The sequence below is a fragment of the Mya arenaria genome, chromosome 17 (genome assembly GCF_026914265.1).
Source record: "Mya arenaria isolate MELC-2E11 chromosome 17, ASM2691426v1".
Taxonomy (NCBI): Eukaryota; Metazoa; Mollusca; class Bivalvia; order Myida; family Myidae; genus Mya; species Mya arenaria.
This window is the reverse complement of record NC_069138.1, coordinates 5,979,290-5,995,732: the sequence shown is the minus strand read 5'-3', so window position 1 is coordinate 5,995,732 and position 16,443 is coordinate 5,979,290. Positions and strand designations below refer to the sequence as shown.

Sequence of the window (16,443 nt, the reverse complement as noted above, 5' to 3'; positions counted from 1 at the left end):
CGCAGGTTCGATTCCCCGTCGCATCACCAAGCCAGGTCCGGGGAATAGCCGGGACTTTGACTTTCGGTCCAGCCAGCCAACCCCGGGTAAAATCCCCGCCCTGCGGGGACGAACTGATGGTTAAATCCCGGCCAAATGCCCCCGCACCCCATAGTCTCTATATAAGGCCCAATCTCCGCTAAATTTGGAGCTATGACAAAACCACCGCGGTCACCCGGCCCTGCGGGGGCACCTGGAAAGTAAAAACACGGCCCTTTCTCCCGGCTATCCCCGGTATATCCCCGGACCTGGGGGCCGTGGTTACAATTGACTGGTGCATTATTAATCAGTTGTTCAAAAACCCGAGTTCAGGGCCAGTATTCAATATTGATCTTATCCTTAACCTGAATACATGCCTCAGTGATACCATTCAGCCTATTGGTCAGCTAAATATACAGGCCAATCAAAACACGTAGTTTCTTATCTTCATTTTAAGTTCAATCTAAATTGTTTATTAAATACGGTCCCAGATCATACCAAACTTGTCACCTGAGGCATCAAAATGTAACAAAAAGTTAATGGCGCAATCGGAGGAACAGGTTGTGTTTGGGTGGATTCATAAAGCCTGTTTCTCCGTCCATTTAGTGTACACGTGTATGGCTCAAGACATTTTTTTTATAAATAAATCTCCTTTTGGTAATAGTGTAATGTGCGACGTTAAACAAACACAAACAGATCTCTTCGGATAAAAGCATGCTCGATCCTGAAGGGGTCCGCTGGTCTTTATATACAGTTAATCCTCAATACATACAGAACCCAGGCTTTGCTAATTTGCATATTACCAACCAAGTTAACATACGTACTATATGAACGTACTTCGATCCGTTTATCACGGAATGTTATACCATGAACGCACATCCGCCGCCTACATCGGAGGAGGGGGGTGGGGGCTTAAACCCGGGAACCCCTTTCATTTTCATAACCCGTTCCCGGGTTTTAGCCCGACCCCACCCGCCCCTTCCAACCTCCAACCACTACGTACGGCATGACAACTCACGAACACAATGAAGTATTGAATCCGGGCGTACAAACCACCTCACAAACTCTATTGTATATACTTATGAACATTTACGGGGTTTTCGGGTTTTCCCAGGTTTTCGGGATTTCGGTTATTCCTACAGCGGACCATTACAATAGAAACATATTCTCGAGAGAAACTGTCCCTTTTGCCACAATATTTTAACTCTTGATTTAACAATTTGCTGATACTATCAGGTATTTATTAGATCAACTTTTGATATTCGTTCAATCGAAAATGCTTGCCATATTATAATCCAGTCTGTTTTCATTAATTAGTGTAATGTAGCCTTTTGTTATTTCCACAAAATATTTTACCACCACTCGAGCAGTTCGGTTTTTATCGGGGAGTGACACATGTTGTGAAATTCAACTAAAATTACAAAAAAAACAGACAGATTTTTGAAATAATACACAATGCCGAAGAAAAATAAGGGAAAGAAACGTGAGGACGATGACTGGAAAGACGAAGAAGCGGAACAAAAGTTAGAAGAAAGAATGAAAGACTTGAAAACAGGTGACCAACCGGAAAAGAAAACGAAAAAGGTTTGTATCTTTTTTATTTGATTAATTTGTAAGAAACAAACGCATTTAGTAATAAATTTTAAAAATTGATTTGAACTACCATTTTGATTATAACATCGGAACGTGTAAGTCTTTTAAATAAACAACCGATTCAGTGTTTTCAACAAAGTTGTTGGTTTATAGTAATTTCGTAGCTTCAATAATGAGCGATCAGGGATATTGTTTTTATTAGTTTGACATTTCTTATGTATCGCTGTTACGCTACCACATTTTACAATTTAACAACAGGCGAAAGAATATATGGTGATATGGTGCATCGATGTTGAATAATAATGACAAAATTGTTTAATATATATACTGGTTATCGAGTAACAGTGTATAATAGTTAACATATTATATTTATTGATCAATTGTCGTTTTAAACAGTCGCTAAACTGGTAAAATAAAATAAAAAAAAAATGTTCGAAGAAACATATGAAAAACATCATAATAACAGCAAATTTATTGGGTGGGCGAATAATTGGTACAGTTGGGTGCTTATTTTAGCGAAATTATAGGGATACTTTGCATGTGGGAATATTTGGAATCCAGGGTTCCATGGGTCCAGGGCAGCGCCCTTGTGGGGGCCAAGGGGGCAAAGCCCCCTGAAGCTCATGGGGTTTAAGCATGTTAAGAGCCTTAAATTGCATTTAATTAGCACATTGTCGTGCAAATCATAACATTTTGTTGTACATGAAGCACAAGATATTAATAGCAAATTGTTATTCTGTTGACAAAATTCAATTGTCAAACTAGGGCCATAACTTTCCTAATAGAAATTTGTCTACCTACTCTTTACTCCAGCCAACATATTAGAAGCCTTATCAAATGGGGTTTAATCCTATTTATTTGATTTCTGTTAATCTTTTTGACACTTTTTGAACTCTTAGAATGCTGCATTTATAGCAATTACAAATTGCGACAAAACCGAAAGCAAGTCTATTTTTAGCGCGTAAACGTCATTACGAAATTTGCATATCATGTGACTTTCCGACAACATAAAATTCTACGATTTGCATATTTAAAACTAACAGGATAATTACGCAACAACAAGGCTGTTGAGCTAAATATTAAAATTGTTTGCTAATAAGAGACATGTATAACAGTTAAAGGATGTCATTGTTTATCCGTGAAAGCAATAAAATTCTGCAATAATTAGCGAGGTGTTGACTGGGCCGTGACTGCTTGCCCTAATTATCGGATTAATTTTTGTTGTCGCACCAGCAGATGCGCTTGATTTATGACAGTGACAGAATCGATTATCATGCAGGCCGCATGGTCACCACTTACGTCATTTTAAGAAAATATTTTAGAAAAAAATCGTTGTCGCCATAAATTCGCCAAATTTGAAAAGTTGTCGCGACTTTTGCGATTTTGTCGCGAATGGCGACAATGGCGATCGCCAGCGGGAACCCTGGAATCCTTAGCTATTTTTAAAAACAAATAACACAGTTTTTGTCAGAAAAGTCAACCTGAGTAGTTTTATCGTAATAGCTATCTTGTGTCAAAAGTTACATAGTAAAAACCTCCATTGCCGGCCAAAAAGCGGTCGCTAACCAGTATATAAACCTGACAGAGACCACATCATTTTAAACTGGATTATATTTGTTATTAGAGTCGTTATTTTCACATAAATATATTCTGTTTCACGAAAACTATTTTATACATGTACACAACCTGTCAGATGTGTTTAATAGTAGGCAATAATATTTTTCGTAGAATTTATAATGGAGATAATTTCAAAATTGTGGCCGCGGGAAATCTGCGCAAGAACCGTTCACTACTTTTTGCTGGGATGGTGGACGTCACAAGTCTGCCATAGTAAAAAAAATTGTCAAAATACTCGTTGACGGCCATTAAGGTGGACTACCACGCATGCCTGACACTAGCATGGGGCTCTGATTATTTATTTATACCCATTCCAAGACTGCTAAGATTGGTTGGTCATATGGCCCAAATTGGCAGACGATACTGCCAAGATTGTAAGTATATATACAGCCTTGATTAAGATAATATGTGGCACATATTGGTCCACTGAACTGGGCTGTATTGATTACTAAGCCCACCCAAGCTTTACCAATTGACAAAAATGCCATTTGCAATATCATATAGAAGATGATGAACAACCATAAAGTTGTGTCCAAACATACAAAAAATGTGGTTGAGAGGTGGGACAAAGCTACCTGCATGTCGCTCACTGCAGAAGCTGATTGGCCTAGTCTTGAGACTACCAGGTTTTTGGTTGGACTACAAGAAATTTGAAGTCAATAATCTGCCAGATTACTAGAAAAAATTAGTTTTAAATCAGTTAATTGAGCAAAAATCTTCATTATGCTTTATCTTGCGTTAAACTGGATGTCAAATAGCCGAATATCACCGATAAACACTCATTCTAAAGCTTGTAACCGAAGATGGCCAAGCAGTTACGGAGAATGTGGACTGTTTTCCAAATTTCTCGCGCATTTTGTATTATAGCCTATCGCTCAATATTTAAACCTGATTCTTACTCTATAGAAAGTATTTATTTAAAAGGGGAAAACCATTTTGGTACTGTATGGTCTGTTTTTTTAAGCCAGCAAAAGTGAACCTCTGCCAATGTCAAGTTGGTAGATTGAGTCCAAAATTCTAAATTCTCTTGCATTATCAGGCGGAAACAATGATGGATACAACGTAAACAAAAACTTTATGGTTGTTACTGTTTTTAGATTTTCAGAAAATATGTCATGGTTCAGGATCTTGTCATATGTCGGTGTTTTTGATAAAGCAAACAGAAGAAAGATTATGTGTGCAGTGGCTTGTGAAACTAAAACTTTGTTATTTAGTATAGCAGCTGATAAATCAATCAGACTGCCCAAACAGGTATGTGTGAGTGCAGACAGCTGCATAATTGTGTATGTTAATTTTCACGCCAATGTCATAAACTTTGAAGCTTGGACCAATAACATTTTTTTCTTACTCCCATAATGAAAATTATATATGAGGCCATACATGTGATAACGACCCGGATGTCCGGGATTATCCCGGAAATCGTATCTCTGTCACGGAGTCACGGAGGGTGCATGTTTGTCCTGGAAAGTCATAAAAAAAAAACGAAAAAAAATATCTCGGAATCGATTATCTTAATTTTACCAATGTAAGTCAGCTATTTTGCCTGTCTGGGACACTGGTCTTAAAACACAGGACATGTTGACACAAATCCGTTAATTGGTACGTGTGTCGTCGAGGTCATTGTCAATCACCCGATAATTGATCTATTGGCCTATTGTTGTGCTTAACGAGTCGGGGAGGGTTCTTGCATACAAATTCATTGTTTTCATATGGATTTGTTTGGTCTTATTTAATTGATGAATTGATATTTTTCACACATTTTACCGACAAACGAGCATGAAGGTAAGTTCAAAGAAAGTGACAAAATGAGTAAAAATACAAAATTAAAACACGGAAAGCATCCCATATTCCATTCAAATTTCAAAGTCGATACGTCATTATACTTTAAACAACTTTAAACAACTTACGCGTCTATAAGGAATTTTAGTGTTTTGAACTTTTTTCCGAACTATCTTGTGTATATTGAAATACATATTACACATAGAAAATCTATTGTATTATTTATTCATTTTTATTAATTCATGCTGGTATGATTATAAAACACAATAAAATTGAAATCCTTCGGTCGATGTTCTTGTTCAAACCGACAAATATCACGCCCTGCAGAAACCGCGGGTCTTTCTCCTGATGTGACAGACACGTCACATGTTCTCAAAAGCGCGGAAATACAGGTGCCCGTATAGTTGTTTATTTCCTATTTTGATGAAACCGAAAGTAGACTGCATATCCTCCTGGTTAGCACTTCATTTAAAGCCTGGGAAAATATCTTGTGGTTTTGTTTTTTCAAGAAAATACAGAAAAAAACAAACCATGTCAAGTAAAAAATATGTCTTGGCAGTCAAAATACGTACATTTTCCCGACGTTAAAAACGACTAAAATAGCCCCAGATATGCTCTAGAATGCACCACAGACATTCCCCATTTAAAAAAAAATTCGGGGGGCATGCCCCCGGACCCCCCTAGTGTGCGTTGACATTACGACGAGTGTCCCGGAATCGACCCAAGAAATTATCACATGTATGTATGAGGCTTTGGGAAATTTATTTTTCATTAGGTTTTGAAAGCATTATGATTATATTAGATTGACAAAGAATGCTGATGAGTAGGATGCCAATAATCAAATATTGCTTATAAGTAGGATTTCTGTCATTTGTGCAGTAACTAAGCAACGATCTTGGTCGAGGTTTCAAGTGAATTGACATGTTGTTAATTGCACCATTTACTTAACAATGACAGATTATGGGATATTTTAACAGGGATTTTAGGGTTTTAAAATCAAATTTGAAGGCCAATTTTTAAAAAAAAAATCAAAAGTGGTAGAAGAATGTGGAAATTTTATGATTGAGACAGATAAAAAAAAACATGACCAATCAAAGGGCCATAATAATAATGTCCTAAGGAGACGGCAAAGCCTCACAAAAGAATTCCATTGCAGGTTACCTTGATTACAGATCCAGAAGTCCGAGGGACTAACTTGTGAAAAATGTTGAACCCTACAATTATGATTACTTTTGTGAATTTTCATAAATTTTTAATATTTATAAGAATTTAAAAAAATAAAATGCTTGATAGCAGTGATTTATTTTTTGGAAATATTAATACTGCCTGTGCCTTGCAAATTGGGAAAAGATGTTCAGATTGGGAAAAATACAAAATAGCAAATACTAAGGCAAATATACATGTTTTCACCTTCTAATGTATACATAATGCTGTGAAAGAGTTCGTATTGTCAGGATTTGTATATTTTTCAAGAAGTTCATTTGTTTTTTATTCATCAACATAATCTGCAATATCAAATTTGGAAAAAATTATAACATTTTTGGACATTTTTTTGCAAGGGTCGACAGCCTTGAGAAGGCAGTAAACTGCAACAAATAGAGACACTGGATATCTTGTATTATACTCATTGGTAAGACTACCCAAAGTTACATTACTTGTTTCTTAAATATTTCAGAGCAAGGATAAAAAGAGCAAGTTGAAAGAGCTGGCAGAGTTCTTGGCTGATGATGATGGGGAGGAAGAAACAAAGCCTGAACCAGAGGTCTGTGTAAAAACAGTAATTAAGGTCACCATTAATCAATAGTTTATTTCATGATTCCATCACCATTTATTTAGGTGCGGGTAGGTTTGAAGTTTTTGTTGTTTCTCTTTTAACTGGACTATTTGAAGAAAAAGATTGGCCTTTGATTTATCAATAAATTTTGGCCCTTGATTTACTATTTTTCATAAATTCAGTGTGCGAAATTAACCTTTTTGACCTGGTATCCAATGGGGCAACAGACTAAGATTTCTGTAGCCTGAGTCAGTTTTCAGTAGCCCACCGGTAAACAAAAAAAAACGCATCTTGAGTTCTGTATATATGGAACAACTGTCTGGGCGTTGGATTGTTACCGTATTTGTCCCGGCAACTGTAAGTGCGATGATTTCATCGCCAGTCGGGTGATCTTAAAGGATTTTTTTAGAGCCCGGGTCATTTTTTTCATTGCCACAGGTGATCGGGCTATCATTAATGTCGCACACTGTAAATCTTTAACCTTGCCATCAAGATGTGATCTTTACGGATACATATTACATCATTGGTGCATTCATTTCTAAGACTATGCAGCCTATAGTTCAGCAAACTGTCCTACAACCAAATTAATAAAATAATTATCGTCTATTTCAGGAAGAGATTAAGCCAAAAGAAAAAGGAAAGAAAAAAACAGGAAAAGTGCCGGTAAGATTCTTCCAATTTAAAGGTTAATATTTAGCAATTGGCCTTCAACATGTGTTAAACTCTCACCCATTGACAGTTCTGACTTTTAATTTATATTTCAGAATGAACTGATTTTGGCATCAATGCCTTAAAATGAGTCATAAAAGATAGCTCACAATAAAACAGAGATCAGTGTAGGTTTTGGAAAAATGCAGAAAAACTCAGTTTTCGAAAGTGAATACTGGCATTTTACTACTGCGTGGCTTTCAGGTTTTAATGCCCCCGAAGGTGGGCATATTAAAATCGCACCGTCCGTCCATGTGTCTGACTCAATAACTCGTGTCCGGGCTGTAACTTTCCCTTGTAATGACAGATTTTAAAATAACTTGCCACATGTGTTCCACATATAAAGACGACGTGTCGCGTGCAAGACCCATGTCCCTACCTCTAATGTCAAGGTCACACTAAGTGTTTATTCACAATGGAGTGCTGCATATAAGGACATAGAGTATAGGTTGTTGTGTCCGGGCTGTAACTTTCCCTTGAATGAACAGATTTTAAAATAATTTGCCACATGTGTTCCACATACCAAGACAACGTGTCACGTGCAAGACCCGTTTCCCTACCTCTAAGGTCAAGGTCACACTTAGGTGGTTATTCACAATGGATTGCTTAATATAAGGACATAGAGTATAGGTTGTCGTGTCCGGGCTGTAACTTTCCCTTGTACGGACAGATTTTAAAATAACTTGCCACATGTGTTCCACATACCAAGACCACGTGTGACGTGCAAGACCTATGTGCCTGCCTTTAAGGTCAAGGTCACACTTAGGTGTTTATTCACAATGAAGTGCTGCATACAAGGACATAGAGTATAGGTTGTCGTGTCCAGGCTGTAACTTTCCCTTGTACAGACAGATTTTAATATAACTTGCCACATGTGTTCCACATACCAAGACCACATGTCGCATGCAATACCCGTGTCCCTACCTTTAAGGTCAAGGTCACACTTAGGTTTTTATTCACAATGGATTGCTGCTTATAAAGACATAGAGTATAGGTTGTCGTGTCCGGGCTGTAACTTTCCCTTGTATGGACATATTTTAAAATAACTTGCCACATGTGTTCCACATACCAAGACGACTTGTCGCTTGCAAGACACGTGTCCCTACCTCTAAGGTCAAGGTCACACTTAGGTGTTTATTCACAATGGAGTGCTGCTTATAAGGACATAGAGTATAGGTTGTCATGTCCGGGCTGTTACTTTCTCTTGTATGGACAGATTTTTAAATAACTTGCCACATGTGTTCGACATACCAAGACAACATGTCGCGTGCAAGACCCCTTTCCCTATCTTTAAGGTCAAGGTAACACTTAGTGTTTATTCACAATGTAATGCTGCATATAAGGACATAGAGTATAGGTTGTCGTGTCCGGGCTGTAACTTTTTCTTGTATGGACAGATTTTAAAATGACTTGCCACATGTGTTCGACATACCAAGACGACATGTCGGGTGCAAGACCCATGTCCCTACCTCTAAGGTGAAAGATACACTAAGTGTTTATTCACAATGGAATGCTGATTATAAGGACATAAGTGTGTAGGTTGTCAAATATGGGTGGTATTTTGTATGTTCAGAGGCAATTTCAAATAACTTGCCATATGTATTTGACACGTAAAGGCAAGATCAACTTTTCATGTACTAACCTTGTTCATTGGTCAATGTCGCATTCGGGGGCATTCGTCACATACTGTGACAGCTCTTGTTCCTTATATCTAGCTCTGTGTTCTTGTATATAGAAATGAAATTTGAATTGACCTGACAAGAGTGTCTCAGACTTGCAAATCCTCTGATACTTTATATCAAATTTCAATGACTGGGGTCATTTAACTTAATATTACATTTTGTTGCCTCACAGTGACACCATACAATTTTGATATCATGTGAAATGTATTTGCTAGGTTATAAATAAAACGAAATAATTGAAACCAGATCATAAGTAACAGTTATTAGTGCAGGACTTCTAAAAGTTTGGAACCTCAATCAGACTGGGTCTGGCGACATCGATCCCGCCTCCCCCCTCCCCACAAAAAATAGAAAAAGGCGAATCTTTAATTACTTTCATGTAATGAAAACAGCAAAGTCAATTAACACAGACCGTTATTGCCCTAAAGGATGTCCCCTAGCTATAATAGGATGTCCCCTAGTAGTTAAGGTATGTGATATGACAATTATTATTTGTGTACTGTATTACAATATATCTGTTTTTTACTGAATTAGCCTTTTGGACCAAAATTGAAAAAAAACACAATTTTTAGGCCAATTTTTAGCCATTTTCTGTAACTGCAATCGGTCCTGCATTATCAAAATCGGTCTAGAAGCCTGAATTTACCATTTCTGTACTTGATTTGTTTCAACTAAAATCAGACATGTACAGTGATTTTTTTGGTGCAATTTAGTGCCTTCTAAAGGCTGTTTCCACCTGCGAAAAAACGTCGATTTTCCCAAAACTTTATTTTTTTTTCCTAATTTGATATATTTATGCATGTAAGTGAATAAACAGCAATGAATTTCTTAAAAAATAAACAAAGTCATGACAAGACTTACACTTTCAAAGCATATAGTATGCATAAAAAGGTTAAAACATGTATATTTGCCATTATATTTGCTATTTTTATATGATTTTGAATTTTTCCCAATCTGGACTTTTTTTCCCAATTTGCAAGGCACAGGCGGTAAAAATATTTTTAAAAAAAATCACTGATCGTATAAATGGCATGTTTTGAAGGCTCAAAAATCCAGAAATTTCATTAAATGTTTTAGATAATCTTTTTCTGCACAAAAAATACTTTCAAGTGGTTCCAAAATAATATAGGTTCACCTGGCATGAACGATTCACATATTGATTTTGTGGGTAGGATTTATTAAAGGGACAAGACACTAGATGGCCCCAACATGGGCTAATAGATATGTGTTTCCTTAAAACAAGCCTAGAAATAACATTTATATATGAACTAGTATGAGGAAGATAATTTTACAAAAAATAATATTTTGTCCTTGTCCCAGCTGAGTTTACCTGTTAAAAAATAGCGCAAAATGTTTTCCCAGTTTGTAGTGTGTGTATTAAGCATGTGAAATGCACAGGATAAATACAGATACATATACTGATGCCATTTTGAAATTTGCTGGGATTTACATGGTAGACCAACCCACTAAACTTTTGGGAAAATAAGCAAAATCCGCGTCATTTTTTTTCTTTCAATGGTATCATCTTATGTATAGTCCCTTTAAACTTCAAAATGTTCATTTCTAGGTGAGAAAACCTTCACCAGAACCTGAAGAAGAGGATGAAGAAATGGATCGTGACATGGTTGGGAAAATTTCAGATAACGACGAAGATGATGAAAACGGTATGTATAAAGTAAAGCATGACTTTTAAGGTTGTCAGGTGTTAAGAAGTTGAGGTACTGTCACAACTGTGGTGTCATTATTTGTTAGGGCAAACAATAAAAGTTATTTGGTTAGGGTTAAATCCTTTTTTGTGTCGACTGACTAGGCGACATATAGGGGTTACTTTTGTCGTCAGCGGTGGCGGTCATGTCCTGTTTTCTCGTAAACTATTAGCGGTATCAACTTTCATACGTAGATAAATATCATTGAGGGCAAGTGCAGTGTACAAGAACTGTTACTCTTGCTTCCATATTTTTAAAGTTATTGCCCTTTGTTAATTTTCATGCTTAAAGTTTTGTCCGGGGCATATCTTGTAGAATATAAGAGTTATCAACTTTAAACTTCATATGTATATAGATGTCATGGAGGGCAAGTGCAGTGCACAATAATAGTATCTCTTGCTTTCTTAGTTTTAGAGTAATCACCCATTATTATTTTTCATGCTCCATGTTTGGTCCGGGGCACATCTTGAAGAATATAAAAGGTATCAACTTGAAACTTCAAAGCTAGATAGATCTCATTGAGGGCAAGTGCAGTGCACAAGAACCGTAATTCTTGCATGTTTAGAGTTATTGCCCTTTGTTAATTTTCAAGCTCAAATTTTGTCAGGGGCATATATCGTTAACTATTAGAGGTATCAACCTGAAACTTAATAGATAGATAGATCTCATTGAGGGCAAGTGCATTGCACAAGAACCGTAACTCTTGCTTCCATATTTTCACAGTTATTGCTCTTTGTTAATTTTTGTTGTTAAATTTTGTCTGGAGCATATCTCGAAAACTATAAGCGTTACCAACTTGACACTTTATAGGTAGATAGATCTTATTGAGGGAGAGTGCAGTGCACAAAAGCTGTATCTCAATGTCATTGACTTCAGTATTTATTGTGCTCATTTTTGCTTATATAACCAATTGCTTGCTCCTGGCTTAATGTTGTTACCTTCAGTTAAAATGCAATCTTCACTTGAAAGTTAAATGGCAACATCATTGTCTAAATGAATAAAATGCCAATCTAACGGCTATAATGTCGACAGTAAATAAATGATCAGGCAACACATCTGACTCGCGGAGTTCTTTAAATGTAAGAACATAATTGTCATCACTGAAGAATTGTGAATAAGGCTTAAACTACATATTAAAGCACACACACACAACATTACTGAAAATAGAAATGAAATGGGCTTATTTCGTAGGTAGGGTCGGTTAATCCAAATCACATGTATTTTTTTTTAAGGCTCATGAACTTGTGCATACACTTGAACCTTTAACATAAATTCAAAAACCTTTCAGATAAGGTAAATGAAACTTGGTACACATGTTGCGAAGAAAATATGCACATGTGTAGTAAGGCCTGGCATAACTTAAGAGAGTTATGCTCCTTTTTCAACTGTTAAAGCTGCACTCTCACAAATTGACCAGTTTGACTTTTTTTGTCTCAGAATCAGCTGATTTTGGCATCAATGCCTTCAATTCAGTTATATAAGCTGGCACTTAACAACAGATCTCAATTGGTAAACTCATTTTTCTTAAAGCGTTATTAATGCTTTTTGCCATAAAACATCAATTTTCGAACGTAAATATAAAAATCTGTGATCTGATCTTTTGTCAGCAGTTTTATGTCACTGATTTCCAGACATTAATGCATCAATTTTCTTATTCCCAGACAATAAATAAAAACAATTATGTTAAAATGGGCAATCTGTGAGAGTGCAGCTTTAAGTAACAGATGAGCATTGGCTATTGCTCCACAGCACTCTTGTTTTATCTGAATTATAGAATGAGAGGCAAAAGCTAGATCTCAATCTTATTCTACATGTTACTCGGTTCTTATAAAAATGTTAGAATAATTTTTTCATACAGGCGAAAAAGATGACACAGTTAAACCAAAACTGAGCAAAAAGGAGCTGAAGAAATTGAAAAAGCAGGTTAGAAATTTATAATTTTATAATTTATTGAATTGTTAGGTACTGATAAGTAGCTATGCCTTAAATATCTATTAAAAGTGTTGAAATGTCTGTTTGATTTATGAAAATGGTTGTCAACTGCTACACAATGATATTTAGTATGTTTTTAATAAAAATATTTCAAACTGGTCACAGTTTATATATCACTCAGCGATTTTTGACGAAAATAACCTTGATTATTATTTGATCATCAAGTTTCAGAAAATTGTGGAATGACTGTTACACCTAATAAAATGTAATACTTAATTTCATCTTATTTCCGATGCTAGATGGAATATCAGAAAGAACTCGACAACCTGGATCCTAACAGCATCCACCAGTTCTCCGTGTCACAGGCTGAGAAGTCAGCAAAGAAAACGGAATTGGAAAATCAACAAGATATAAAGGTAATAAGCCTTAAAGCTGCACTCTCACAGATTTAAACCGTTTTGACATTTTTTTGTCATAGAATCAGTGAGTGCCTGATTTACATATATATAGGGGTTACAGCCTGATATATCTAAATTCAAACTTTGGATTAATAACAGAATTGTGTTTGTTTCAGCGTTAAATTTTTTTCATAATCAACTTAAACATTAACCTTAATTTTTGTCATAAATTGTAATCAGCTAGGATTTTGTGTTTACTCTATATCTAATTCGAGCAAAACTACTAAAATATTTTTGTCATTTCATTTTTTACATTTTAGGTGGAGAATTTCTCCATATCGGCACGAGGGAAGGACCTGTTTGTAAACGCAAATTTATACATTACTGCCGGCAGAAGATATGGATTGGTCGGACCCAATGGGTATGTCATTTCTTTTTGTTTCTACTTTTTATGACTTAATGGTATAAGACATGAAGAACCATGCTAAAAAAATAATGTAAAAAATCCTTTGTGTTTCTACTTTTTCTTGTAAAAGACGTGTACTTTCTCCTACTATTTTGTCCAAAGATCCCTCTTCTTTCTCCTAGTAATTCGTCAAAAAGCTCCTTCTTTCTCCTTCTGTTTTATCAAAGAAACACCCTTTTTCCTCTTTTGTCCAAACCACTTTCTTCTAGTCATTTGTCAAAAAAACCTTACTTTCTCCTTATATTTCGTCATACCTTTTACCTGCTTTTCTATGATAGAACAGTACTGGAAAGTGTGAGTTTGATGACAGAAACAGAAATATGGGTTTCCTATTCCAAAATATATGTTTTAAATAGTGTCCAAATTCAGGGTTTAGTTCTACAAAATGGAGAACCTATTGTCTGTAAAAATGAAGTTACCTCCGTAATAAAATATCCAGCTGACCAAAAACCAGCTGACCAAAATCACTACAATTTCTTGCCTGTTTTGCTGCATAATCTTAAATTCATAATCTGTAAACCTGTTCCAGAAAGATTTCAATCAATTTTAAATGTATAGCATTTATGTTTTCTGTAATGTTGTAATTGTTAGTAAATCTGAATAAGTATACACATTAGTTGTGTTATAAAATTGAAGAATTATATTCATTTTATTTTCAGCCATGGAAAGACAACTCTTTTGAAGCACATAGCAGGGAGGGCCTTAAATATACCACCCAATATAGATGTGCTTTATTGTGAACAGGGTTAGTATTGTCAAATCATAATATTTATTTTAATGTTGCGAAGAAATTTGTGTAAAGGAGGGACACCTATTATGATTCATATATCAGAAAAGGCATTTAACATTTAGACCAATATTGATGTGCTCAGCTATAAACAGTGTGATTTATTTTGATTTATTATGTTGTGGCGTAGTGATGTTCTGATCGTCGATTATAATTGAAGATTATTGGTTGGGCCTGAAATAGGCGACAAATGTATTTAGCCATAAGCGACCATCAATTCAACTGGCAGGTTGTTTTTCTTCTGTCCTCTCGTAATTTGTGTTTGGTTACCAGGTTAATTTCTGCCAATTTTCTCTTTTGAGTTTATTCATTCTTTCGCAGTGTTCAGTTGCTGTTGTGAACAATATGGCCAAAGCAACAACGTAATGAAATATTTCAGCTGACCAAATGTTTTCATGCACTGATGTACCACATTTAATTTTTCTTAATATGTGAATAGTAAACTTAAAGGTTAAAATGTTTGGAATATGCCCATAAAATGCTGTTCAAACATCACATTTTCAGAGGTAGTCGCAGACGACACGCCCTCACTTGAAACAGTTTTAAGGGCAGACACAAAGAGAACGGCACTTTTGGAAGAAGAGAAGAAATTGATGAAAGAATCCGAGGCAGGGAATACAAAAAACTCAGAAAGGCTTAATCAGGTCAGTGCAATTTCAAATTTTACTATTGTAGATATATATATAGATATTGCTGGGATATATAATATATTAGGATTGAGAAATTTGGGCCTGGTTTCACCCTGGGCATGAAGGATCACTTATGGTGCTCTTTCACATAAAAAATTATGGGAAATTGTTCTTCTTATGTCGGAAAATAGCTCATTGAGCTTATGTTTTTCTATCATATACCCAACTTCATATAAAGATTCTTGTCTCTTGTACCTTCAATAAAGATTCTTGTATCTTGTACAGGTCTATGAAGAATTGCGAGCGATCGGTGCTGATGCAGCCGAGCCTAAGGCCCGTAGACTTCTGTCTGGACTGGGTTTTACTGTGGGTATGATGGATCGACCTACAAAGAGTTTGTCAGGTGGCTGGAGGATGAGAGTGTCCTTGGCGAGGTGGGTGTTGCTGTACTTTTGGTACACATGTACAAGGTGGTATGGATAGCTTCATCATAACATATAGTGAACCGAAAAAAACAAAATACATTTTGTTCAGGTTACCCTACTTAAGGAATAGGCGCCGACCCTACCTTTTTTAGCTCACCTGTCACGTAGTGACAAGGTGAGCTTTTGTGATCACTCTTCGTCCGTCGTCCGTCCGTCCGTCCGTCCGTCCGTCCGTTCACAATTGCTTGTGAACACAATAGAGGTCACAATTTTGACCTAATCTTTATGAAACTTGGTCAGACTGATCATCTCTATAAAATCTAGGCCAAGTTCGATATTGGGTCATCTGGGGTCAAAAACTAGGTCACTAGGTCAATTAGTAGAAAAACCTTGTGAACACAATAGAGGTCACAATTTTAGCCTAATCTCAATGCAACTTGGTCAGAATGGTCATCTCTATAAAATCTAGGTCAAGTTCGATATTGGGTCATCCGCGGTCAATAATTAGGTCACTAGTTCAATTAGTAGAAAAACCTTGTGAACACAATAGAGGTCACAATTTTAGCCTAATCTCAATGCAACTTGGTCAGAATGATCATCTCTATAAAATGTAGGTCAAGTTCGATATTGGGTCATCCGCGGTCAACAACTAGGTCACTAGGTCAATTAGTACAAAAACCTTGTGAACACAATAGAGGTCACAATTTTAGCCTAATCTCAATGCAACTTGGTCAGAATAATCATCTCTATAAAATCTAGGTCAAGTTCGATATTGGGTCATCCGCAGTCAATAACTAGGTCACTAGGTCAATTATTAGAAAAACCTTGTGAACACAACAGAGGTCACAATTTTGACCTAATCTTTATGAAACTTGGTCAGACTGATCATCTCTATGAAATCTAGGTCAAGTTCGATATTGGGTCATCTG

At 36.1% G+C, this 16,443-nt stretch overlaps 1 protein-coding gene across 1 annotated transcript in view; it reads left to right on the top strand.

Annotated features, from left to right (window-relative positions):
- Positions 1 to 1,389: 1,389 nt before the first annotated feature.
- Positions 1,390 to 16,443, top strand: part of LOC128224117 (ATP-binding cassette sub-family F member 1-like) — a 33,534-nt gene continuing 18,480 nt past the window's right edge. The window contains exons 1-10 of the mRNA XM_052933802.1: positions 1,390 to 1,602; positions 6,683 to 6,769; positions 7,394 to 7,444; positions 10,739 to 10,835; positions 12,736 to 12,800; positions 13,109 to 13,225; positions 13,528 to 13,628; positions 14,333 to 14,418; positions 14,965 to 15,104; positions 15,375 to 15,523. Of these exons, the coding sequence (XP_052789762.1) occupies positions 1,474 to 1,602; positions 6,683 to 6,769; positions 7,394 to 7,444; positions 10,739 to 10,835; positions 12,736 to 12,800; positions 13,109 to 13,225; positions 13,528 to 13,628; positions 14,333 to 14,418; positions 14,965 to 15,104; positions 15,375 to 15,523 (1,022 nt within the window). The 5' untranslated portion in view covers positions 1,390 to 1,473. The remainder of the gene's footprint in view (positions 1,603 to 6,682; positions 6,770 to 7,393; positions 7,445 to 10,738; positions 10,836 to 12,735; positions 12,801 to 13,108; positions 13,226 to 13,527; positions 13,629 to 14,332; positions 14,419 to 14,964; positions 15,105 to 15,374; positions 15,524 to 16,443) is intronic.